Below are 25,890 nucleotides of genomic sequence, written 5' to 3'. Positions count from 1 at the left end.
AAAATGATCACCGTAATCATCGTTAATACCATAATCATAGTCATCATAATATTGTGAAACTTTAAACTATATTCGGGAAGCTAATGGAAAGGCAGCCTTTGAACAGCCAAGAGAAACGAAGGAGAACCCTAGATTTCTGTCTTTCAGTCTACTAAATAGATACAAAATCTAAAACCAGGTATTGCTGCAATTCTCAGTAACTCTTACAACAATGGCCTGCTTTACAAGGCTGTTGTGTCTGTAAAGGGGATGAGCTGCCAGCTTGCTCATCACCAACCAGTGAGTTCATAGCCATGCTGAGAAGCTGTGCCTCTGAATTTTGGTTCCAGAACGTGGAAATCTGTGCCCGAGTACCTTTGAAACTCTGGGGGAGGAAATGCAGGCTATGATCTAGTACGACCATCCAGACAAAGTCACTCACCACAAGGTATTCAATACAAGCCGTGCAGAGTAACCCTAGCATTAAATGCCATTGTCACTTACCATTTAAGACAGAAAACAGCTCTGTGGAGTAACTCGAGACTACTATTTACAATTTCTTTGGACTGGCTATTTAGAAGGTTCTGAAGTTACCACAAATCTCTCCCCTTTTATTATGTCTATGCACAGGATTTCACAGAGCAAAACAAAAAGTTATTTGGGAGAGGGACAGACACCACACAAGTAATACAAACCACATGAGAAAGACAAGCTCTTTTCTTCTCATCCCAAGCAAATTTGGAAGCAAAGCACAAACACACCCTATAGCCTGTACAGGTGGTGGTTATTTATCTTTTTTAATAAAACAGGCAAAGGCCACCCAGTTCCTTCCTTTTGGATCAGCTGCCAATTACAGTATAAATGAAGACTTTTATCTAGTACAGCTTCCCCAACGTGTTGCTTTCCAGGTGTCGCTGGACTACAGCTCCCATCAGTCCCAGTCAGCATAGCTAAAAATCAGGGAGGATATCAGTTGTAGCCCAGCAACATGGGGAAGGCCACAGGTCTCCCACCCCTGCAATGCACCATATGTTTACACAGTTCTGCATGACATCCAAACACGCCCTGTATGTGCAGAAGCATAAAATGCTCTTCCGCAGGATACAAGCCACAACAGTTTTCTATTTATTTAAAACATTACTATGGCACCTTTCCAGGGCTCAGGGAGGCTTACAGGAAATAAACATTCATTAGATAAGATCCAACAGAAACAACAGTACCCCTTTCAAAAATTTGGAACAAGCCATCAAGAATGAAGGCCAGACACAAAACAAGCGTCTGTCCAAGCCCTCCAAAAAGGCAGCAAAAGCTAGTGGGTGGGTGGATGGGCAGGCTGCAGGCTTGGGAAGAAGGAGGGAATTCTGCAAGCCCAGAGAAGGAGATGTCAAAAGCCTTGCTTCTACTCACGCAGATCTCCCTTCCACATCTAATTTGGTGGGGTTCACTCCCTTCTTGGCAAGGACCGACGAGACCTTCTCCACATCGCCCCGTTCAGCTGCTTTCATCAACCGATCATCATATTTGTTCCAGTCAGTAGTCAACTGTGGAAAGAACACAGGACAAAGGTGTTTAGTGCCCAGTGGTGCCAATCACTCAGGCATACTAGAAAAATGGCCACTCCCCACATCAGACTCCCAACGTTGACAAAACATGGGAGAGGAAAGAAGTGTTACTCATCTGACATGTGGTTGGAGGAGAAAACCCACCTAAGAAACAGAAATCAATTATGCTGGAAGAGCCGCATGAAGCACTGCACCTGGGCTTTAACAATCCAAAGAACTAAAGCAGTTAGTGCCATGTATTATTCTATTGGTTTAAAAGGGGAAGTAAGAAAAATCCAAACACTGAACAAACTATGAAGGATTTGGTATTCTCCAATTAGTGGCCCACATGACTTTAGCAGTCCACTTTGGCAGACAATATTATTCCCACATAGCAGATTAACAAGCCAGCTAAAGGATGTTTCTGCAGCTCAACGCCTCTTTGAAATGTTATGAGAGATGAAGAAGGTCCCATCTTAACTGGCAGCTTCAGTTTAAAAGCAAAGAAATAAACAGGCAGCACAGGGGATGGGAAACCTTTTTTTCAGTCCAAGGGCCACATCATGCCTGGGCTGCCCCTTCAGGGCCATCTCCACAAGCAAACCATACATACATACACACACACATTGTTGTTGTTATACGCCTTTACGTCGATTATGGTCGATTATGGCGCCCATATAAGTCTGTGACCTCCAATAGCATCTGTTATAAACCACCCTGTTCATACACACGCAAACCCCATTAACTGGGGGGGGGAGTGTTTTAGCTTAATTGGAGGGGGAAATGATCTTCTTGTAGACTGCAGGGTTAACCCTTCCCTCACCTGCTGCACTCTCCAGGAAGATCACCCCTTACTCAATGCAAATAGGCTTGAAGAAAACCATCTATTTTAACTTAATTTTAAATACATACGTACACAAAGAAAAAATACAAAATATGCTAACTTCAGCATACGTGTACGTGTGCGTGTGTGTGTGAGAGAGAACGCTATAAGAAAGCTATTTTCCAAGCCTTATACTGGTGTCAAGGGAGTTTTCAGCGGAGGTGGAGATCACAGCTGGAGAGAACAGAGTCAGCTCTTCTCTCCCCAACTGCAACCCTCTTTGGGTTGAGAAAAAGTCTTCCATTGGCTCTTATGGCAGAGGAGAAGGGGAACTCAGCAGGTCCGAGCGGGAGGAGCCAGGCTGCTGCCACCGCCACCACACCCCCGTCTCCAATGCAGCAGGTGACAGGAAAGGCCTCTTCCTGGACCAAGAATTGGAAAGCCATTGCCTGGCAGAGACGGCAATGAGCTAAATTAGGGCTGGGAAACCTGTGGGGACCCTCCAGGCATCATTGGACTCCAATTCCCATCATTCCCAGGCAGCATGACCAAAGGTTAGAGACAGCAGCAGTTGGGAGTCCACTAATATCTGGGGGGCCGCAGCCGCCCCATCCGCTGGGGAGATTGACAAGGAGTCTGACATCACATACAGCTGTTTCCTCTGCTCCTGTGGCATTCCTAGAATCCTAGTTTCCTACAGAACTAACTACAGTTCCTCTAACGCAGAGGTTGTCTATGGTGTCATTTGTAGACCAGTTTAGCAATCAAGAGATCTTTTCTGTTCCCAGAGCATCCTGGTCTGGGTTAATTGGCACAGCTGCGTTCATTTTGGACTTGCAGTCAGACCACCTTGGTGCCTTCTTAGGATAGGAACAAGGCTGTCCACTCTACTTGGCATTTCTTGTTTTTAGGAAAGAAAAACCAATGCGGTTGCAACTGGGATTTCAAGCAGGTTTTCCTCAAGATTCCAAGACAATCTCTCCTCTTCAGCCCACCCAAGCCCTCCTTTCCTACAAAAGACTTGCAGTACATGTTTTTTAAAACAACAACAAAGGATAATGGCGGCATTTGAACTGCACAGGAATGTGTTGTTTTTGAGATCCTTCCACTTCCCACTTCTCTGGGTTTGGGCCTATTTCAAGTGTTATTTTTCTCAAATGTAGATTACACATCTGCCTGGATTTAGAGCAGTGTCTTCCTGCCAAAGAATGCTAGCATGTGTAGCTTGCTCTGGAAATGTACATAAGGAACCAAAACTAATGCCCGCTGTAGCTTCTTGACAGATATGCCTAGACCACAAAGGGAAAAATCAATCCATGGTGCCATTCTTCCATTACAGAGTGCTCGCTTTTTCTGGTGAAGTCATTTCACCGTCAGGAAATACCATTTGTGAAGTGACCCACTGAATGTGGAAGCAACTGTTTTGTTTTTCTGCTTCCCACTACACAGCAAGCAAATGCATTCCAAAGCATGTTATCTTCTTTCTGCAGCAGGTGCTGTAGTGTTACATGAAAGCACAATAGTACAATTTGGACATGTACCCCGCTAGTGACAGGAAATTACAAGAGGGAGAAACTGTGGCTGCCATGCCTGGAGCAAATGCTAGACTATTTATTTATTTATTTATTACTTGATTTATATTCCGTTCTTCCTCCCAGTAGAAGCCCAGGGAGGCAAACAAAAGCACTAAAAACACTTTAAAACATCATAAAAACAGACTTTAAAATACATTAAAACAAAACCTTTAAAAACATTTTTTAAAATTAAAAACATTGTTTTTTAAAAAAGGTTTAAAAAACATATTAAAAAGCAATTCCAACACAGACTGGGACAAGGTCTCAACTTAAAAGGCTAGTTGAAAGAGGAAGGTCTTCAACAGGCACCGAAAAGATAACAGAGATGGCGTCTGTCTAATATTGACAGAGTAGGTGCCACCACACTAAAGGTCCGTTTCCTATGTTGTGAGAATGGACCACCTGATAAGATGGTATCTACAGGAGACTCTCACCTGCAGAGTGCAGTGATCGACTGGGTATATAAGGGATAAGTTGGTCTTTCAGGTATCCTAGTACACCAGCGAGGAAATTCTAGCAACTCCTCTCCCTGATGAGCTAGTTTACCAGATGTAGGGAGCTTCAAATAAGGGTTGCCACTTACAGGGCAACCAGTTGTCTCATTCTGCTACATGTATAAGACCAGGCTCGGCTCATTCCCTTGTAAATCAGAAATTGCTTCCAATGTACAAGGACAGATGTGCAGGTCAGTTAAAGCAATCTAGGAAAAACGGTATTTAAACCTTTCCTCTCCCAGCAACCTGATTTAAAAACATGCACACACAAATATTCCCATGTTATCAATAGCTTGAGAAATGCATCTTTGAGGGACACAGCGACCCACAAGTCTGTCTGCGAGTGCAGGTGTACCTTTTCATCCAGAATTTAGACCACAGCAGGACTCCCAATACATTCATGGCAAGTTTTTCTTGCTCAGAGTCAGTGGGCAAAAACTGCACAAAAGCCAACAGACGTCATATTTGATTATCCCACAGCTAATTCTGGCCTGTATAGGATTATGATGGTATGGGGCCAGCCAGCTTTCATCTCAGCCCTGCTAGTCTTCAGGCTTGAGCCACTCCCTTCTAAGGCTCTTCAAAAGGAGCAAACAGACAACACTGATTTACTGAATCCTTTTTGGAACCATTAGCATCAAAATACTCTCAACATCTGAAGGCCATACCAGACATTGCAAGAGAAACTTGAACACAGAGTTAGGAACACTTATGTTTCCCTCATAATGCTCATGCAGGTTATGGAGGGAAGGAAGAATCAGAAGGTAGGGATGTTTAAGCCTTCCCCAACTGGCTGATTCTCCCCTGCAAAATCTCTCACAGAAAATGTTGAGGTCCCACCATTACTAGGACTCTGAAGGCATACATTAGTCTGGATTAAGAGCCTCTTGTGGGCCATTTGCAAGGGAGAACTGGTAGGCACAGGAAAGATACCTCCTTCCCATCTACTGGACTTCCAAAACATGTGCACCCCACCCCCTCACAGACACACATTCCCATTTTATCTTGGGGCTGGGACCAAGCATTTGCAGCAAAATGAAGTTTTTTTTCACTCCAAAATAGTTCCAGCAATAATTTCAAGGTGTGGAAGTACAAGAAGGCAGGCACATTTCAAGAAGAAGGAAGCAAGAGGAAATGCTATTTTGGCTTCCATTTCCATGTTCCTGCACATCCACATCACTAACGAACTGGCAGTTTGCATTTCTGTTTAGCACAAAAGCATGCTAGGACAGAGCACAAAAGCAATCCATCCCTTTCTACATTACTCAGATTGAAATAAATGTTTTGACCTCTGCTCCTTCTCTAAACACCCTTACCATATCTAAGTCTAGGCGATTAATATTTTCTTTCGTTGAAAAATAACAGCCCACAAATGCTCCAGCATATTAAGTATAAAGAATTAGAACTATTGTGACAGCCATTCCCAGTTTCCTTATAATGGAAACTTTCCTTGTAATGTTTTTATTCATGTAACTATAAAATAATTACAATAAAAACTCCTTGCAAAATGAAGTCCTGGAGGGCTGCAAACAGTGAATCTGCCGCAGTTAAGATGGAAAGTCCCATTATGGAAGAAAAGTACAATATAAATGTAAGACAATAAATAATAGGATTACAATGAAAAGGCTTTCTAAAATAAAAAGCACAAGTCCTTCTGAACAGAAATCTACAAACCAGATTTCAGCTCCAAGATTATCAGTCACTTCAATTTGCCCGCTGTCTGCTACACACACAGGTGTAAGTTAACAGGAATTCTCAAAGAGTTACAAGTGCAAACAATTCTACAATGGGGAGACATAATTCAGGCCATATCATGACCGAAGGGTTAAAGTTGGTCTACTGCAAGGCAATACCTACTGTGTTTTTAAGGGCACAGGAAAACCAGCAACTCATCCTAGAGTCCCCAAGTCCTTGGTGCCGAGAGCAAACAACGAACCTGGCACCCAGCTACCAGAAGGGAAGTGGCCAGCCAGAGTCCAAGGCAGCTGCCCTTCATAACCTGTAATTTTGCTGCCCGTCTGCTTTCATCTTGGCCAGCCATCTCTTAGCTTGGCTCTCCTGACATGCTTTCTCCATCTTCAGGGTCTTCTTCAGATTTCATCCCTCTTGGAAAGACTCAGCAGCTTCTAGGGACAGGCTTTGCTATGTACCCGTCCCTTCCTGCATGCCGTGCCAAGTGCTGCCCCTGCGTGGCACTTGAGAAGGATGCCCTACATCAACGTGGCTTTTGTTTTTGCTCCTTCTGTGCCATAGTGTCGACTACTGCCTCTGCAGTTCAGACATGGTACATATTGCCAAACTCCAAAATATCCTGTAAACAATATGCAGACAGTCTCACACCAGTCCAGAGCTATTTTTTGATTTGCCCGGTACTTGATAGCTGAGTGATCGAAAGAAATAGCTAATAATACATTCAGTGCATGCTCAACCGGTGAGTAATATGCGATGGTTGCTGTCAGCCAGCAAGGCAAGAATGCACAAACGGATCCTGCTGCAAATAGGCAATATGCACTGCCAACCAGGGCTATCAGCTCCCTCCAAGATGCAAATACACTGTACCTCATTAGCTTTGAAGTGACGTTTTCCGAAGGAAATTCCAAGCCACTGCAATAGGGCACTCTCCACAGTGGCAGGAACCCCTGTGACCAGCATGGGCTCCCAACAGCTTAGTGCCAATTGCAGTTTTGTGATCATATGACCTGTACCCAAGCAAAGAGGAATGCAAGGGGTCTATTTTGACAAAAGTATCTCAGGCGTTTATTTAGAAGACACACGTGCCTCTACTTTTTAAAATAAATAAATAAATAAATAAAATCTCCTTTTACAAGCATGAACCCCATTCTGAAAGCAAGGAGGTTTCAGTTTACTTTTGCTGCCAGGCTGTCTCCTGGCTGGCTAGTTGAGAAGCCCCATGGAGCTTTGTCAAACCGTTAAATAGGCAATGCAATGATTAACCGACCCAGAGATGCAGAGTTCCCTTCTCTTGTTTTCAATTTAAACAAGGAAGGCACACACTTAACATGCCATCTTTAGCACACTCGGGTGACATCGACTTTGAATCTTCCATACCAAATGGTCCAAACACAGCCCAGAAAATACACTGGGGCCCTCCAGATTGTTAAGACATCAGACAGAGGGACTGAAAATATAATTTGCTGAGATGACCCTTTTTGTAAAGGTCCAAATAGTAGTTCAGGCCCTGTGAAGAGGTTGGGTGGTTGTCGACCAGAGCACATTTGTCCATTTAATAGGTGAACCCTAGTTCCTCCATCCTACACCGCAAAAAATATAAAAAAAATCATGGATAACAACATTCAAAACTTAAAAATAGGGGGGGGAGCCCTTGGTCATCCCCCAGCCATAAAATGTTTGCTTAAATAAGGTCTTGCACTGCTTTTACTCTGGCAATGGTGAGCAATCCAAGGCTGGGAACAACCTTTGACCAGGCTTCTTTGGTTTGCCTCATGCCTGGCTCAGTTAGAGTGCCGCAAAGGAATCATTCCAGAGAGACTGCAGGAATGTTCAGGAGACCTACCAGGCATGTCTAGTCTCCTAAGCTTTCCACACCAGACCTGCACAGGCTAGCTAACTTTGGCACTACTTTCTCCCAAGTGGGCATGCATACTAAACACTGAAGGCACTTGGAGACTCAGATGAACTGTTAGCCTTGGTTCTGGCAGCACACGCCCCTGCTGACCCACCAGTCCACTGGATGACCTCAAGCAAAACTCTCCCCACCCCCAGCTGCCTCTGCTCTACCCCTGTAAAACTGCATGGCTTCAGAGACAAAGGAGGCAAAGGCTGTAGGCAATTTCCTACCATCAGACTAGCTTTCCTGGCAAGGCAGAAGTGCATCCACTTCTCCCAGCTCTGGAAAGAAGCAGCTGAATTCCTTCCTGTGCCACATCCCCTGCTCCAACATTAGAGAGAACTAGTAAAAGTGTATATTCCAGGAAGTCAGCTGCAGCCCAGCAGGAGTTCCACATGAAACAACATTCCAGCAAAAATGAAACTGGAACGGTCAGAAGAATTTTATACAAACTGGACCAGCGGGTCACTGTATGATCACAAGTTGGATTTGTAATATTAAGAAGTTCAGAGGGGGAGAGTTAAATTTGCTCCAAAGATATTAAAAATATTTTTGTTTGCCTGACCTGCTGCAATATATCTTACGTCCTTCCTGCAGCAAGTGCCAGGTGAATTTCACATCTAACTTCCAGCGTGCCAAAAAATGTTCTACTGGCCAGCTCTTGTAGGGCTGCAGCATCATTTGAAGTCAAGGACTTCTCTAGGCTGTTCAAGGGTCTGGAGAAGAGACTTATTTCCCCAAAAGGTTTTTTGAAAGTGTGGAATATAGGAGTCATGACAAAAAATTAAATATTGGAACTAGGTTTGAGAGGGATCTATAATGCAAAAAAAAGTATCCAGAAATACGCAATGTTGTTATTTATTGGGATGACAAATATAACTATGATGTTGGACCTCTGAACACTTACCACTGATTTAGATAATTTACAGACAATGAGATTCAGTAGTTATGATTTTTGGTAATGGTTTTCTTTTTTATGCAAGTCTTTTTACCATAAAGGTATACTTAATTAAATATCCCTTCTGGGCTTAAATTGCTTGCATTTGGTTTTCCGGGGGAAGAGGCCTCTGACAGATAATGATTTTTGTGTGTGTGATGATCTGTGGTCTTTATATGTTTATTTTTGGATGGTTTGTGGTATTAGATGTATTAATGACTCTGTGAGGCATATTTAGATATTTTTTGTTGTTATGTGCCTTCAAGTCAATTTTTACTTATGGCAACCTTATGAATCAGCAACCTCCAATAGCACCTGTCATGAACCACCCTGTTTAGATCTTGTAAGTTCAGGTCTGTGGCTTCCTTTATGGAATCAATCCATCACTTGTTTGGCCTTCCTCTTTTTCTACTCCCTTCTGTTTTTCCCAGCATTATTGTCTTTTCTAGTGAATTGTGTCTTCTCATGATGTGTCCAAAGTATGATAATCTCAGTTTCATCATTTTAGCTTCTAGTGACAGTTCTGGTTTAATCTGTTTTAACACCCATTTGTCTTTTTTACGGTCCATGGTATGCGCAAAGTTCTCCTCCAACACCACATTTCAAAGGAGTTGATTTTTCTCTTATCCAATTTTTACACTGTCCAACTTTCACATCCATACATAGATATTGGGAATACCATGTTCTGAATGATCCTGACTTTAGTGTTCAGTGATACATCTTTGCATTTAAGGACCTTTTCTCGTTCTCTCATAGCTGCCCTCCCCAGTCCTAGCTTTCTTCTGATTTCTTGACTATTGTCTCCATGTCGGTTAATGACTGTGCCGAGGTATTGATAATCCTTGACAAGTTCAATGTCCTCGTTGTCAACTTTAAAGTTATATTTAGATATAGGGAACCCATATTTGGTCTATGGAACCTCAAGCCTACTTCCAGCTCTACATGTTTTTGAGTCCAAGAGGCAGGGAGCAAGTTAAATCAGACTCCTGTAGACCAGAATATGGAATGTGAGGAACATTTATAGTGAGAGGAGTGAAGAAAGTAAACTGGGTAGATAAACCAGACAAGACTACGGAATGAAACAAGAATAAGGACCGAAGTAACTGTTGCACATTGAAGCAGCAATGGGGGCAATATAAATGAGAAGACATGCTTCATCCCAGCCTTATTACAGCCTGAGTTGCGTGCCTCTTACATGCTGATCATGGCAACCTCCTGCAAGTTCAAGAACTTTAAAACAGGGAAACTGACCCCTGGACCCTGAAAAATGTGAAGGAGTTCATTAGGCTTGCTCAATCTTGTGCATGGGGATTCAGAAGTAAGTTCTACAGTGTTCCATGGGGGCTTAGTCCTAGTGAAGCATTATAACTTAAGACAGTTGCTGGAACCATTGGTGGGATTACACTTCTTTTGTGCTTTCATAGTGCATTTACAATACATCCAATGTGACCCTTGTTGTTTAAAGAGTACGCCAATCCTAACTTAAGTTGTTTTTATTTATTTATTTATTTAATTTATATATAGTATCTATATATAAAAGACTTATAGCATCTGGCAGTAAAGGTAGAAAGAAAGTGGCATTTGTGGCATGTATTGTACCAAGGACATGGATAACTCTTGCAAATTGGGTAAAATGAGACAGGATGTTCCTATATCACCAGCGGAAAGGGCTTACAGCTGCTGCAAACTGGAAGCACTGGGTGCTGTCAGCTATAAAGGCTATTAATAAGTTCTGCTTCTAAGAGGTTTGGAGTTTTCCAGCTCCTCAATTATCCAAACAGCAAGAATCAAGACCACCACTAGAATGGACCCGTTTCTTCTTTCATTCTGCAGAACTCAAGTTTTTGCCAAGTTCTCTTAGGACTGAAAATGACCAAAGCCTCACAATCCTGAGCATATGCTCTCAACCTGAACAAAGCAATAACATCTGCCTTACAAGACTCACCAACCTCACTTGTAAAATAATATCTTGCAATTAATGACTCATGCCCAATGAGAGAAGGTGGTTATTACTGAATGCCAAATGAGAAGGATAGGACTGCAGAAGCATCATCTCTTCAGCTCTGCATACCTAATCAAGTCGAAACCTCTGGCCTGCAGCAAAAGCAACAAGAGACCTTCCCTGTAGGCAAAAGCCCCAACACAGCAAGAGGTAGCACCAATACTAGATGCACACCTGCCAATTGAATGGAACTACTTGAAGATAGCTGCTGTGGTTCTCTTACATGATTGGAAATAGAAATTTCTTGCTATTTTTGTGTCACAATAATTATTCTTTAAACAAACGCTGAGCGCTGCCTCTGCTCCAGTTCTAATGGAACCGTGCGTCTCTTAGGTCACAAAGAGCAGCAAAGGAAGTAAGGAAGACAATCTGCTAATGCAAGGAAGTCACACCAGTGTTTTAATATACTCTTCTGGAATTGTGGCTTAAGTGGAGGCACTTATGCCTCACCACTACGTTGTTCCTAGGATGAGATCAGACTTCCGCATCAAGTTTTGGCTCATGGGGTTCTATCCAAAACTGTGCCCGTGCACCAGAACTTGCCTAGAACTCATCTGATGCTGGAGGCTCTGAATAGAATCTCCTTTGAATGAAGCATCTATGAACAGAAGAATTGTGGCTCACTCCCAGATTACTCCAGGGACTTGTCTACAAGATACAAATTGTACTTCTGTGCTGTAAATGCTTTCTTCCGGTCACTACCCTGTGAATTCCACAACTAATTAAGTTTTTGTAGCAGAATAGCTTTCAGAGTTTGTGTAGGGGAGATCAGATCCCCCCAATCCTGGGCCAAGGAGTCAACAGTCTTTACAAGGCCAGGATGATTAAACTGGTAACAGATAAAAGAGGCATTCCAAGGGAGCGCAACCAACTAAACAAGGGTGGATACAGCAATGTGCTAACCTTTTCTTCAATGGCCTAGTGCCCTAAAGCTTATTCTTTTCAACAGCTCTGCAAATGTAAGCACCACCTCCCCAAATTCAGATTCCATTTTATCAAAACTTATTTCTATTGTGCCTTTCTAACACACCCCAAAAGCTAGGCTAGCAACATATACATCATCAAAACGCAATAAAATCCTGAGTCAACTCCCCCTACTAGCAGAGCTGAGCAACATGACCCAGAAATAACTGAAGCATGGATATTCTAGGGCTCACAATGGAACCTGTCAGGGTAGTCATATAAACAAATCACACCCAAATCTTCAACATGTTACATGGCTACTTCACAGGATTCAGCCTGGCACACAAGGCCACCACCTTGCTGAAGCTAAGCAGGTCTGGGGTCTGGTTAGGGCCTCACCACACCCCAACCCCAGCCACACCCCAGGCAACCTGCTCTGCTGCAGCTGCCCTGGTCAAACACTGCTGCTGTGCAGCACAGCACACCTAGGCAGCACACCAGTCTCCCGCCCAGGCTGCCGCCACCGTGCAGCATGCCTGAGGCTGTGTGCCGGTCAGCTGGCTGCCCCCATACCACTCCCCAGCCAGGCTAATGCTGCCACCTTGCCTACTTACTGAGGCGGGTGATGAAAGCGGTGTGCAGGTGGGGGGCAGAAACGTTACCATCTGCAGTACCACGTGTCTTTGGTACTATGATCTGCAGTGTAATGCTTACATATTTATTTATTTTTGGCAGATAGTGGGGACTGAGTAGGTACGGACTGCGAAATTTGAGAGCATAACACACTTCATTCAGTAACATTTCACACTGACAACAGAACTAGCAACATTGACAAATGTCAGCATTCAATTCAAGATTAGGAGTTCATAGAGACTGACTGGAATGATTCCATGCATTTTGAAGCACATAATTCCAATGTTTTTAATTTGGTGGTACAAGAGAGATTTGGAAATTTGCAATAAATGCCAATATCCTTTTGTTTCTTCCGGCCTGATGGCCCAGGCTTGTAGTATTAGGGGCAATGCTAGCAGTTCTCCTGGCAACACACACACAGGCACACGTTTCCATCTACACAGTAGCCTTTCTTTTAAAATATGGTATCTGTCAAAGTGAGCGACTCAGTAGATGGCACCCCATCTTTACCATATTCTGGAAGCCATAAAGAAACACACTCCAGCCCTCAATGCAGACACATTTCTTTGTACCACGAACACTAACAGCCATGATTTCCAGGAAAAAATGCCTCCTACTGCTGGTCACAGGCCTTCCTAGGGGGACGTCCCCAACCTAGGACCAGAGGAAGCTGCCTTGGACCGAGTCAGACCACTGATCCATCTAGCTCAGAATTATTCACATGGACTGGCAGCTGCTCTCCAGATTTCTGCCTGGGGTCTTTCCCAGCCCTACATGAAGAGGCCAGAGAGGGAACCTTCTGCACGCAAGGCAGATGCATTACCACTGACCCTTCCCCTGTGGGTTTTCCTCTCATATACAGTACTGGATTACCTCCTTTGTGCTGATAAATTGTTTTAATGCTATCAAACAACCTATTAGACACCAACATTTGTCACAAAAATAAAAAGCCTTTTCTCGTTGACCACTATGAGGAGAATATACATAGGAAGCTGCCTTCTACTGAATCAGACGATTGGTCCACCTAGCTCAGTCCTGTCTACACCGACTGGCAGCGGCTCTCTGGGGTTTCAGACAAACGTTCACTCCCAGCCCTACCTGGAGATGCTGTCAGGGAACTGAACCTGGGACCTTCTGCATGCAACATGGATGCCCGACCATTGAGCTACAACCCTGCCCTGAATCTAGGCACAATTTGGCTCTTTAACAAGAAACAAGTCCACCCATTCTACCCTCAATCCCGTGGCTTTCGGGGTAGACTGGTGGAGTGGGGAGGTCATTGGCTCAGTGGCAGCCAAGGTCAATTTGTCAAATCCCTTGCAGCCCCATGAAATGATCCTTCATAAGCCATCCCCATTGACAAGATGAACATATGTAGTCCTAGTCTGTGCCACAAATGGAGATCATAGAATTGGAAGGGGCCTAATAAGGCCATCAAGTCCAACCCCTTGCTCAATGCAGGAATCCAAATTAAAGCATACCTGACAGGTGCCTGTCCAGCTGCCTCTTGAATGCCTCCAGTGATGGAAAGCCCACCACCTCCCTAGGTAACTGAACAAGCTACACCGTACTGAAGTGTTTGCAAAGCAGACAAACCCAGAATAGTTCAAATAAGTAAAACTCTACAACTGAAAACAAAAAGGGAAAAAGAAAGGAAAAGGGTCACTAGTCAATCAAGCCTTGAGGAAAATTTCCTTACACCTCTGGAAAAATAGGCATCAGATCCTGAGAATGAAACGAAGAGAGGTTTTTCTTTAAACACCAGCCTGCCTTATCCAACATAGGTGGGTCCCTTTGGAAAACTATCTGGAGAACTGCTTTTTTATTGTCATCAGGGCTACATTCACCCTAACCAGCCAGAGGAGGAGAGCATTCCAAATAGATTAAAACATCATAGGAGAGTGACCTTCCTGTTATGAGTGGGAGGACCAGCCGGCTGCTTCTCAATTAGCTGGGCAGCTTCTTCAGTTTAATTGCTCAGCTCATAAAGAGTGTGTTTTGCAAATAAGGACAGTCTGTCATTCATTATGAGAATGTTTTTAAGTCAACAAGAGATGGCTTCTTGTGGGCAGAAGGAATTCCAAGGAAACACCCAGGAACGATGACAGGGAATACTTTCACACACTCCTTCTCTACCCACAAGAAAAGAGAGTCAGGTGTTTTAAATGCAAGTTTGCATGTTTGAAGTTTATGATCTGTTTGCAAAGAAAGAGACCCCCCCCCACATCCACAGGCAGACACACACTTAATCTTACACATAGTCTGAGGGACAAACAAAATTAAATCCAGCTGATGTTTACATGCCATCACTCATGCTTGCAGGACATGCATTGTCATTTCTGATTATAAAATGAAAATACAAAACAGAAATATCCTTTTCAGAACAAAGCCAAGAGAGCTTAGCTGACAGATTTGCACATGCTGGAATACTAATGCAACCTATCCAAATCACAAGCTTCACTCAAGAGTCAGGAAAACTTGAATGTAGGGCAAGGGCAGAACAAAGAATTGCAGTCCTCAGGCTGCAGCTCTCCAGTGAGCATAGACAGGTGCCTTAGACAGTCAGGACACTGGCACATCAAGGCCTCTGTGGCCTCCCCTGACTAGCCTGGCTCTCAGGCAGAAGAAGGTCTTTCCAACTCTGCTACCTGAGGCTGCTTTTCACTGTAGATCAGCCTGACCCAACGTGGTGCCCTCCAGATGTTTTGGATTACAACTTCTGTCAGTCCTAGCCAGCATGGATGTGCAAGTCATAGCTGTCCAAAACATCTGGAAGGCATCAGGTCGGCAAAGACTGCTACAGATGTTGGGGACTGAACCTGGGACCTTCTGTAGGCAAAGCACATACTCCACCACTGGACTGTGGCTCCTCCCATAGTGGGATGGTGACTTGACAGTGTGCTACAGAACTGGAAAACAGCCGGTTTTAGATTAACCCTCCACCCTGTAATTAATACAGACAAGTCTTAACTCATTTACCACTAACAACATTTCACTCAAGGTACACATTTTTCTCCCCAGATAAATTTGCATAAACATCCACTCCCTATATGAAGAAGGAAAAAACACCAGTGAATAGTCGAGTAAGGTTTGCTTCTGAATGGCAAGCTGCTAAAGTAATTCCGAAGCCTGATAGCAACTCTCTGAAAAAAACACAGTATAGTAATATGCAATTGCAATACACCATTGAGATTCCAATAAGGAATCTACAATCTGGCTTTAACAATTTCACTTTATCTGGAGGCTTCCTCAGTTCTTTCCAGCAAAGCTACAGATCCAACATTATCTTCTAATGCAATCACTGGACTCTGCAGGGAAGCTACCACTGATCTGTCTGGTGCAAGAATACACCTGAGTTTGAAACAAGGTAGGCCATTATCATCATGAAGATAATAGCTGTGCAGTTTGGCAGAGAAGATAATTGGCCCAGCCAACAGCAACTCATTTCCCACCCATATCCGCAAAAACTCCATATTCCCATGGGCGGTACAGACTAAGGCTGCTTGAGGAATTCTAGGGAGGAGGGGTGTTCCTCAATCCAGAGCTAACTCACATGATCTGCAGCTTCCAACATGCAAATTCTGGGTGGTGGAAACTCATGCCTTCTAAAAAGTTCATAACCAATGGGATAGAAGAGACGCAAGTAAAATTAACAAGAGGCCAAACTGCCATGAACCAAAATTAGATGGATCCGTCCTTCCCTCATACAGACTGAGCCAAACATTTCAAGGTGAACAGAACCTTACCATGACTGGCTACAAGATTCAGTCTGAATGTGTCAGGCACCTGTTTTAAAGCACCTGGGATGTTCTATTTCCATCTCACTTTTTTACGCAGGTCTTCCAGAAGCTTCCTGTCCAGGTTTCTCATCAAGTTTATTATTTATTTATTTATATAATTTGTATCCCGCCCTTCCTCCCAGCAGGAGCCCAGGGTGGCAAACAAGGCACTAAAAACACTTTAAAACATCATAAAAACAAATCCTAAAATACATTAAGACAAAACAGCATTAAAAACATTTTAAAAACTTTTTAAAAAGGACACGCTAGCTGAACTCCAGCAAATGCGTCACAGGCCCAGGCACCACTTTTTAAAAATTGTACAAACAGCAGCAGAGCCAATAAAATGAAAAGCTATTGAGGTAGGGATGAGGCAGAACACACCCTTCTAACCACCACAATGGGCAATACAGGCAGAATTTATTAACCAGTGAATGACCATGCAAAAAGAATCAATATAAATGGAACAAACACTACTCAGAGGCAGTATAGCCCCTTCTTCGTAGACATCTAATGCCATTTTATTGAAAGCAAGAATCTGCATATTTCATTTTGATAACTATTGGTAGCACATTGAATAGGCTTATATCACAGCAGCAAAAGGCATTTTGTTAAATTAAAAAACAATATCAGATGTTACAAACAGTATCCCAAACATGTGAAGGATCTGGTCCTCAAAGCAAGCAGTTCCCTCAGTAACTCCACCTTAACTATTCCTCTCTTCCCGGAAGGTATAAACCGCACACCCGCTGGAGGTTTTACTGCATCTGCATTTATTAGCATCTGCTAATCGTGCAGAGCATGCCAGGGTGGCAACAAAGGGGTAACCCTAAGAAAACACTTTCCAGGAAAGCGAGCATTGCCTGCACAGCCGGTATCAGATGTTCAGCCTGTGATTTGCTCTCAAGAAAAGAGCTACTTTCCCCTTCCATTTGATCACATTAAGGGTCAGCAGTCTCCACAAAGCTGTTTGTTGAATCCAAAGAAAGAACAAAGCAAGGAAGCTGCCTGCTTAACATGCTGATAACCATGTGCCCCAGTTCAGCCTCACAGGCACTGACTGCTCTGGAGAAATATTCACATTGAAAACAGAACTGTGACCAGCATTACTATAAACCTAATAAAGAAGTAACATCGGGGTGAGCAGAAAGCAGATCTCGGGGGGGGGGTTGCAATAGATCAGCATGGGTTTCTGACTCCCAATTGTATAACAGCAGCAACAACAAAATGGCCTTTTCCGCCAAAAAGAGAGTGCCAAAATGAAGAGAGCTAACCAGGAGTAGAGTTTTCTGTGAAAGGCACCCTGTTCTTTCATGCCAATTGTACGCCTTTTCCTGACGGCTCTGGTTGGTAGACCTTGGGGTTGTAGCCAAAGACAAATAGTAAATCTGACAAACCTAAACTGCCCACCCTGAGTTATATTACATTTATATCATGTTCTATATCCTATCAGCTTTACAGCAACAGGATTTTTTTGCAGAGAAATCACAGTATACATGCAAGTTCACATATCTGGCATGCCAGCAAATATGAAGGCTACTTTTAAATTGAAGGAACCTAGAAAAGTTAACAGGGAGGATCTTGGTTTCAAAAGAAGCCAGTAGTAACAGAATTTCCCACATCTGCTATGGCTACAGACACATTGCCTCAGCTTTCCTAACAAAAACTAACATACTCCAGTATAAACTCCAGGTACAGCAGAGATGACATCATGCAGTTGCCAAAATCTGACCAATGAGATGGAAAGCTCACACAGATGGGAAGGGACCCTCCATACCTCCACTGATGTGTAAAGGCTGCAACAGATTTTGCTTTTGGGGTGGAGGGGGGGGGACTCATACAGAAACATTCTCTAAACGTATTTTTTTCCACAAGATACAATTCATGGGGCAAAATCCAGCGGCAGTTAGAAAACTGCCCAGGAAGAAATGCTCCTGCCTTTGGACCAAAGTTCAGCAACTGTCAGAAAAGTTAACTTTAGGGTGCAGCTAGATATTGCTAACTCTGATTGCGGTGAAGCCACATTTCTCATGTTTGTCAGCAAGCTCTAAGAGGAATCAATCCTCCTCCAAATTTGTTCTCAGAAGATGCTTTCTGTGTTCCCCATCTCTCTCCTAAATCACATCACTTCCATCTTTCTCTATCATGAATGCATGCAGATTTCAAGTGTCCGTCTCAATGAGCAAAGCTTTGAATTCTGCCAACATAAATCTCAAAAATCAATCATTAACCTTCATCAAGTAAGAGTTACAACCATATATATTTTATATGCCAATTCCTAATTTTTCCCTGCCCACCTTCCTCTGAGGGAAGTCTACATGGGTGTTGTAAGTCACCTGACTTTGCAGCCTATTCCAAATTCAAAAGTAGGCTGAAAGCAAGAGTTGCTTGAGTTTATTTATTTATTAGATGTATATCCAGCCCTTCCTCCCAGTAGGAGCCCAGGGAGTTATGTTTTGAAATAAGGAAATTGCTTTTGTAGTGCAGCAAGACCCAAGCACATCCTACACATCTCATCTTCTCACTTTACCTCCTACACAAGATCATGATCTCTCACAAACACGATAGCCACAACCCTAACATAACCTCATCCTTGAAATATGTAGATGCACAAAAAAGTGTTGCACAAACACCTCAAGAAATCTCCCTCCTTCACAACTCTTGATTTTATCATTTCAATCAAAATTGGAGATTTTATTTGAAAAAAGAATACTGAGATTTCACCAAATTTCACAGTACAGGCTGTATGTCTACAACATAGGCTTGCATTTCATTACCTGACTGGATGCCTTTGGCAAGTAACAATTATTTCCAGGCAAATGAGCTTTTGTAAATAAGAATTGGTTCTTTCAAACCAGCTGATATACCACATATGACAGATGTAAGTGGTCAGCAGGGCTGTGGAGTTGGAGTCGTGGAGTCGGAAGCAATTTTGGGTGGAGTCGGAAGAAATGTACCGACTCCGACGTCAAAATAAATTTTGATTGTCAAATTTTTAAAAATATAAATTCAAAATGTCAAAGAAGCTTCCCATGAAGTCAGCTGTAGTTGAGCATTTCACGATAACTCAAGATGGAAAACATTTTGTGTGTCAGTGTATGACACAGGACCCAGATGAAGACAAATGCTGTGATGCCAACATCAGCGCATATTCAGGCAGCGATAAAAATGCTCCTATGAGAGCTTCCAATTTAAAAAGACATTTACAGCGCTTTCCAGGGCTGTGGGGTTGGAAGCAATTTTGCATGGAGTCGGAGTCAGACAGTAGAAAAATAGAGTCAGAGTCGAAGGTTTGGCGTACCGACTCCACAGCCCTGGTGGTCAGGTAAGCTAATAATGAGCGAGGGAGATCTCCCCCATTTGAAGTCCATGCTAGCTACAGTTCAGTGCGTCTGAATATGTCGAAAAAGCCTCAAGAACAGTTCAAGCAGGTTCCATACTGAAATAAAAGCCCTGCAAAATCAAATGTGAATATAAGTGTGAGCGCACACATACGTACTTTGGAATAAAACATATGTAGAATGTTTGAGGAAGAAACACTGTTTTGGTCACCTTCAGCATATTTACTGATCCTCTCTAAAAGTCAGATCATTTATTTCAACAAAAAGCCATTCATCACCTTCCGTAAAGGGATTTGGTCAAGGGTGCATAAGTGTCATGCCATGTGAATTTCTTTTGCTTTGACAATGATTTGATGGACATTTCCTTTTTGCCTCAGTATGGAGCTCGCTATGCTTTTGTACCTCATTTTAACTTTGTATGAGCATGCAAAAGACTTAATTTAAAAACACTTTGAGCCAGAAGGACAGCGTATGTCCAGCTCTCTTGCTGCTCTCACAGCTCACAAAGCCAGCCCAGTGTTAAAGGATCCCAGTACCACCTTGTCCCCTGTATGTTAACAATCTGTAACACAAGCAGGAACATGTTCTGATCACAAACACCTTTTAGCACAGAGTCACTACTTTGTTCTGTTTTCATACCTTTCATTCTTTCCATATAGCACCTTTTGCATGAGAAATGCTTTATCGACTTTGTCCAGTGGGAGAGGTTGCTCTATGCCCACTTTTTTTTTTAAAAAAAAGGGCAGTAGAAGAAGAGAAGAATTGAAGTTATACACTGACTTGCGCAATGCCTCACAGGAAGCAAGTTGTAGAGCTACAAAGTTGCCCCATGACAACAGCAGGTCCTGAAGCCTCGGCAGCATCAAGCACATCCAATGACGTATGAAAGTGGCCTTTCAGAGGACTGTTGAAAGGCTACCAACAGTTTGGGAGATCTTAGTAACAAAGACCGACACCAAACACAGGATACTACAGGTGCTTGACAACCATCACCAAAAGCTAACTGAAAATACTGCCGGGGTGGGGGGTGGGGGTAGAGAGAAGAGTATCAGGAAAACAGGTGCGCTCCAAACTTATGAAAGATGTGAGAATAATGATAGACTGTCAAGCAACTCAAGGAAACACACTGAAAGGGTTCAAGTACATTGTTCAGCACTGAAGTCTCAGCCTCCAACACAAATGCCCTCAAGCTCTTTCCACAGGAATTCACAATGATGCACCTCCCTTTTGATAAGAGTGCGGTTTCCCCAGACATCAAATTACAGATGACTAGCTTAGTATGTAGTTTGTCAAGTACATACTAAGAGGAGGGCAACAAGGATGATCAGGGAAATGGAAACAAAGCCCTATGAGGAAAGACTGAAAGAACTGGGCATGTTTAGCCTTGAGAAGAGACGACTTAGGAAAGATATGACAGCACTCTTCAAGTACATGAAAGGTTGCCTTCTTGATCATCCCAGAGTGCATCACACAGAATAATGGGCTCAAGTTATAGGAATCCAGATTTCAGCTCAACATCAGGAAAAACTTCCTACGGTACGACAATGGAACCCATGACCTAGGGAGGTGGTGGGCTCTCCATCACTGGTGGAATTCAAGAGGCAGCTGGACAGCCACCTGTCGGGTATGCTTTAACTTGGATTCCTACATAGAGCAGGGAGTTGGACTTGATGATCTTATAGATCCTTTCCAACTCTACGATTCTATACCACCGCAGAATCTTGTCACACTGATGACAACCAGAGTCCTTTACAGGCACACCACAGCTGTACTCTGACATCCCAGTACTTGAGGTCTGCCCTGCTACACCTCTCACATATGTTAATGAGAAATAATATGCATGCGAGTGGATTCAGGCCTGTGGATCAAACAGCAGAGGTTTTCAAACTGTGGACAGCAGACCACCAGTGGATTGTAAGCTTCCTGTAGGTGGTCCATGAAAAGGTTGCAGAACAGTAAAGAATAACTATGCTTTATTCTTTGTTTTGTGATTTTGCCATCCTTGAGTACATCCTTGAAACAGAAGCAGAATGCTGAAACTGAACTGAGATTAAAGCTGGCAAACATTATACCTGACTTCACTGAGCATTGTTTACAAGAAGAGTATAACAATCACATTAGAAAAGCAAGAGTATGGTTATTAAAAAAAAAGTTATGTGCTTTGATTATAGAACAAAAAACTTTATTAAGTGGTCTGCAACTTACTGTTGAGACCCCCCAGTAATTCTTCAAGAGGTCCACAGAAAAAAGTTTGACTAGAGAAATAAATAATTTCTATCTTTAAAAAAAAACCTTCACAAGTACCTTCAAAGGAAGCAGAATTTGCTGTCCTAGGGATGCTGTGTGGTGTAGTGGTTAAGGTGTTGGACTACGACCTGGGAGACCAGAGTTCGAATCCCCACACAGCCATGAAGCACACTGGGTGACCCTGGGCCAGTCACTGCCTCTCAGCCTCATGAAAACCCTATTCATAGGGTCGCCGTAAGTTGGAATCAACTTGAAGGCAGTACATTTACATACATTACATTTAGGGCTGCTGTCCCAAATATATATAGTTGGAAGTTTGCCTGGTTGGAAACAACGGGACTTATTTCAAACCACAGGAACTTTGGGCTGGAATACAAGAATTCTTCATTTTTTATGAAGTCACGTCAAACTTCACTAAGACCATTTTAATGTGTTTGTGACTGCATGATAAATAAATGTTCGTTTAAGACAGAATTTTCACATGCACAAATGTGACGTGGAATTGAACAACCCACTTCTGTGCTTTCATGGGGAGACGTTTGATCCGGGAAAAACTTCTGCTGTACTTCCGTGCAAGAATGACTGAACCGCTTGCCAGGCGAACTTATTTTCAAACACCACGCACAGAGAGTTCCAACTTGTTTTGCTCCCAGAGAACTTCCTAGGTGTCCCCGTTTCAGCTTTGCTCAGCGAGCACAGAGGACCACTCTGCCAGGGAGACCTTCTCAACACAGGGAAAGTGGAAAGAAAGCGCAACTAGAGCCACAGAAAGAGAGAGAGAGAAATCCGTGGCAAGTGAATTAGGGGAGGAAAACTTCCCAACCTCAGGCTTTCGAGGATTTGGAGCTCAAGGAAGGTTCTTCAAGCCCCACCACCAGCACCACCCAAAATGGGGGGGGGGTTGGCTAACAAGACGTTCAAGCAAGAGCTGAGGGGTGGGGGCCCAAAGGAAGAGCACAACCTTGCTGGTCCTAGTCTCCCCCCCCACATCCCCTATTTGTGGTTCTCACAGAACCCCCTTCCCCCGCACTCTGTTCCACTCCCCCCGCATCAAGAAGCCCCCCCAGCGCCTCTCCCTGCGAGCCCCCCCAGGCTGCCCCTCCCCCTCACTCTCACTCACCCCCCCGAGGCTGCCGCCGCCTCCCGCCACCGCCACTTCCTGCTTCCTCAGGCGGGACTTGAGGCTCTTCATGACGGTGATGCTGCCGCTGCCACCCCTCGCTGTACGGGACTGGCCGGGAGGACGCTCGGCGCCGGCGGCCCGTCCTCCGCTCCTCCTGCCTTCGACCGCCTCAGCCTCTGCTGCCCCGCCCCTCCACCGCGCTGGCCAATGGGACGTGTCCGGGCCCTCACTGCAGCCAGTGAGGAGGCGGGCCCGGCGGCGAGGGCGGGACTTCCTTGGCCTCCTTCGGTTCGCGGCTCCTGAGGCGCACCTGGGACCGGAGAGGGGCGGGGCCGGCTACTGGGGTTTAAAAAGGACGCGGCGGAAGGAGCCGCTCGGGGTACGAGCGGGTGTATTGCGGCTGCGCGGCCTGTAGGGCACCCACACACATACGCCTGGCTCGGGACCGTTCCGAGGACATATGAGGCGCTCGCTCGCTTTGGTCTGCTGAAGCCACGCCTGCGGGGAGGGGGAGTGTCTGGATGACTACCTTGCAGGGGCGTCGCGCAGCCCAAGTTCGCATTTGCCCCCTAAACGATATGCGGAGGCGCCTCCGGGAAACGACCCTTGAAAAGGGAAGGGGAGAGGACGGGAGGGGGGGTTCTGCTGCACAAGCACCCCCACCGGCGTCTGTCGGCCGCTGGGAGGAGACTCCGCGCGCGCGTGCTCCCAGCTCCCGTCTCTCCCCCCCCCCCGGTCTATGGGCGAAATGCCCCTGCACGGTACACCTGGGACACGTCCTTCACAGGGAGGGAGCGACGCCCTCCTTTTGATGCAAATGCAATTCTGGGAGGGCTGCATGAACGGACAGGAGCATCGCCCTCGGCTCCCTGCTGCCTCCCCGGGCAGCAGCTACCCACCGCCAGGCCTCTGCAGCCACACTCCTCTGCCCAGCCAGCAGCAGTCAACAGCGGCCACACTCACAAGCACAGCCACCACAGCACACCCAGAAACGTTGCCCCCCCCCAGCCACAAGGGCTCTGCTCCCCAACAGCACACCCACATCTGCCACACACGGAAGGCTCCGAGCAGTGCCGCCCAGCCACGTCCAAATGATCCAGGGCACCCCACAACCCAATCCAGCCCTGGCCATGTGCTGCCACATGACAGCTATGCGTCTCTCCTTGCACAAGGCACCAAGGCACATGTGGACAAGAAGCAAAGACCTCACGCTCTTCTAGCCCCCTTCTGCCTGGTCAGTTTCCCCACCAGCGTCTCCACCTCCATGGCCACCTTCTGACAAGTGAGAGGGACTGCCCATGCTGGCTGGGGCTGGTGAGTGTTGGAGTCTAAAACACCTGAAGGGCAGCTGGTAGGGAAAGCCTGGTTTAGAAGAACTATCGCCACATCTGGAGCTGAAATTAAAACATTTAAACCATTAGCAAAATGAGACAAGACCCACGGGAACAGCTTATAACCTGACAAAGGGCCCGTCTGTCACACTGAAGCTTTAAGCATCCCATTCCGTTGCCACAAGGCTCTGTACACAGGCTGGCAGGTCCTCATGGACATGTGCTTGCAAATGCAGGCACATGCAATTTGGGAACGAGAGGAGAATCTGCTGGCGGTGGGGAGGGTGGCGGTGGGTGGGGAGGGGAATCCTTTATGAGATGTAGAGCCATCACGGCAAACCCTCTAAATATTATGACATCTCTCAGTAGCACCAAATGGCTTCTGTCACCAACCACCACCAAGCAGACTGAATTGCCCCAGACTGCCTGCAGTTCAGTACATTCCACCATTCATTGTTCAGGGCAGAGGGCCACTTCATTCAGGCCTTGCCTGCCAGCTAAATAAACTGAGATAAAAAGGCAAAGGCTGCTAACCATTTATTAGCACAGGAAGTAGACTGGAACTAGCAAGGGAGTGTCTAGATGCGACTCACAATGCGCAAGAACCCAAGCCAAATAAGAACCCCAAATGGCCCATCCAGTCCAGCATCCTATTCTCACAGTAGCCAATCAGGTTTGTGGTATGGAAACACTAGTTTTTCTGCAAAAAGCTATGTGCCATGCATGGATTGCTACAGATGCCATGTGACCATCCAGAAAGTTTTGTGGGTGCAAATAAACTTGAATGTCAGGAGCACAAATTGCTCTGAAAGCACCTTAAAAGAGTCACATAGAAGGGCCCCAATATGCAGTTTGTCAGTGACGTAGTGCTGCACAGGGGAGAAAAGCTACCACATTTTAACTTCAGGGCGCTTGGGGAAGGGCTCTTTTTTGAAGATTTATTGCCACATTAAAAATATAAAGATTTTACAAAAAAATCACAGAGGGCGAGCTTTGATCACAGAGTATTGCTTTTTTAGGAGTCCTCTTGTGTGCTGAGCAGCAAAGGAGTGTAAAAAGCCCCATTCAAGACCCCCAATGGAGCTGCCAATCTGAAAATAAGGTCTCTAATTTTATACCTGGATTGATGCCTCCATGCTACGAATTCAGGCCGTGCTTGTGGGTGACCTACAATTACAGAAGTGATATTTATCATTTTAAAAGTAGCACAACCACGCTGGTGGGTGATATGCTCCGTGCCCCCCCCCGAGCTATTTGTAGTTTGGGGAGCATCAAGAACATACCAGACAGCTCTCCAGTCTCTTGACTCATTGTTTTTCCTTGTCCATTACAAATAAGGCATTGCATGCTGTGCTGCGACCTAACCTCCCGGGTGACACACGGCCACAACAATCCAAGGCATGTTCCTTTGGGGTCAAAATCATCTCCACATTGCAAACGGGATGGAAACCAGCATGCACTGTTAAGTTAGAAAGTCTGTGGCATCTGGAAGCAAAGATTCCAAAGTCTAGAGGAAATGCTTTCACAGTTTGGACATTGAGAAGACACAACTGTGTTCTCTCTCTGTCACTGTCCGCATGCTCCCCCCCCCCAA

At 44.8% G+C, this 25,890-nt stretch overlaps 1 protein-coding gene across 7 annotated transcripts in view; it reads right to left on the bottom strand.

Annotated features, from left to right (window-relative positions):
- Positions 1 to 23,248, bottom strand: part of UACA (uveal autoantigen with coiled-coil domains and ankyrin repeats) — a 47,437-nt gene extending 24,189 nt beyond the window's left edge. For 6 of the 7 annotated variants that reach the window (XR_009758926.1, XM_061594939.1, XM_061594940.1 and 3 more), the window contains exons 1-2: positions 22,963 to 23,248; positions 1,387 to 1,520 (exon numbers count right to left, since the gene is read on the bottom strand). Coding sequence is in view for 6 of the 7 variants with exons in the window: in XM_061594939.1 (XP_061450923.1) it covers positions 1,387 to 1,520; positions 22,963 to 23,034 (206 nt within the window). In the remaining variant the exon portion in view is untranslated. Of the gene's footprint in view, positions 1 to 1,386; positions 1,521 to 6,268; positions 6,665 to 22,962 lie in introns of those variants that run through there. The other variant, XM_061594944.1, reaches the window with a different exon arrangement.
- Between the last annotated feature and the right edge of the window lie 2,642 nt (positions 23,249 to 25,890).

This window comes from Rhineura floridana, chromosome 14 (assembly GCF_030035675.1).
Source record: "Rhineura floridana isolate rRhiFlo1 chromosome 14, rRhiFlo1.hap2, whole genome shotgun sequence".
Classification (NCBI taxonomy): Eukaryota; Metazoa; Chordata; class Lepidosauria; order Squamata; family Rhineuridae; genus Rhineura; species Rhineura floridana.
Note: the sequence above shows the minus strand (reverse complement) of the source record. Positions and strands in the feature narration are given on the sequence as shown.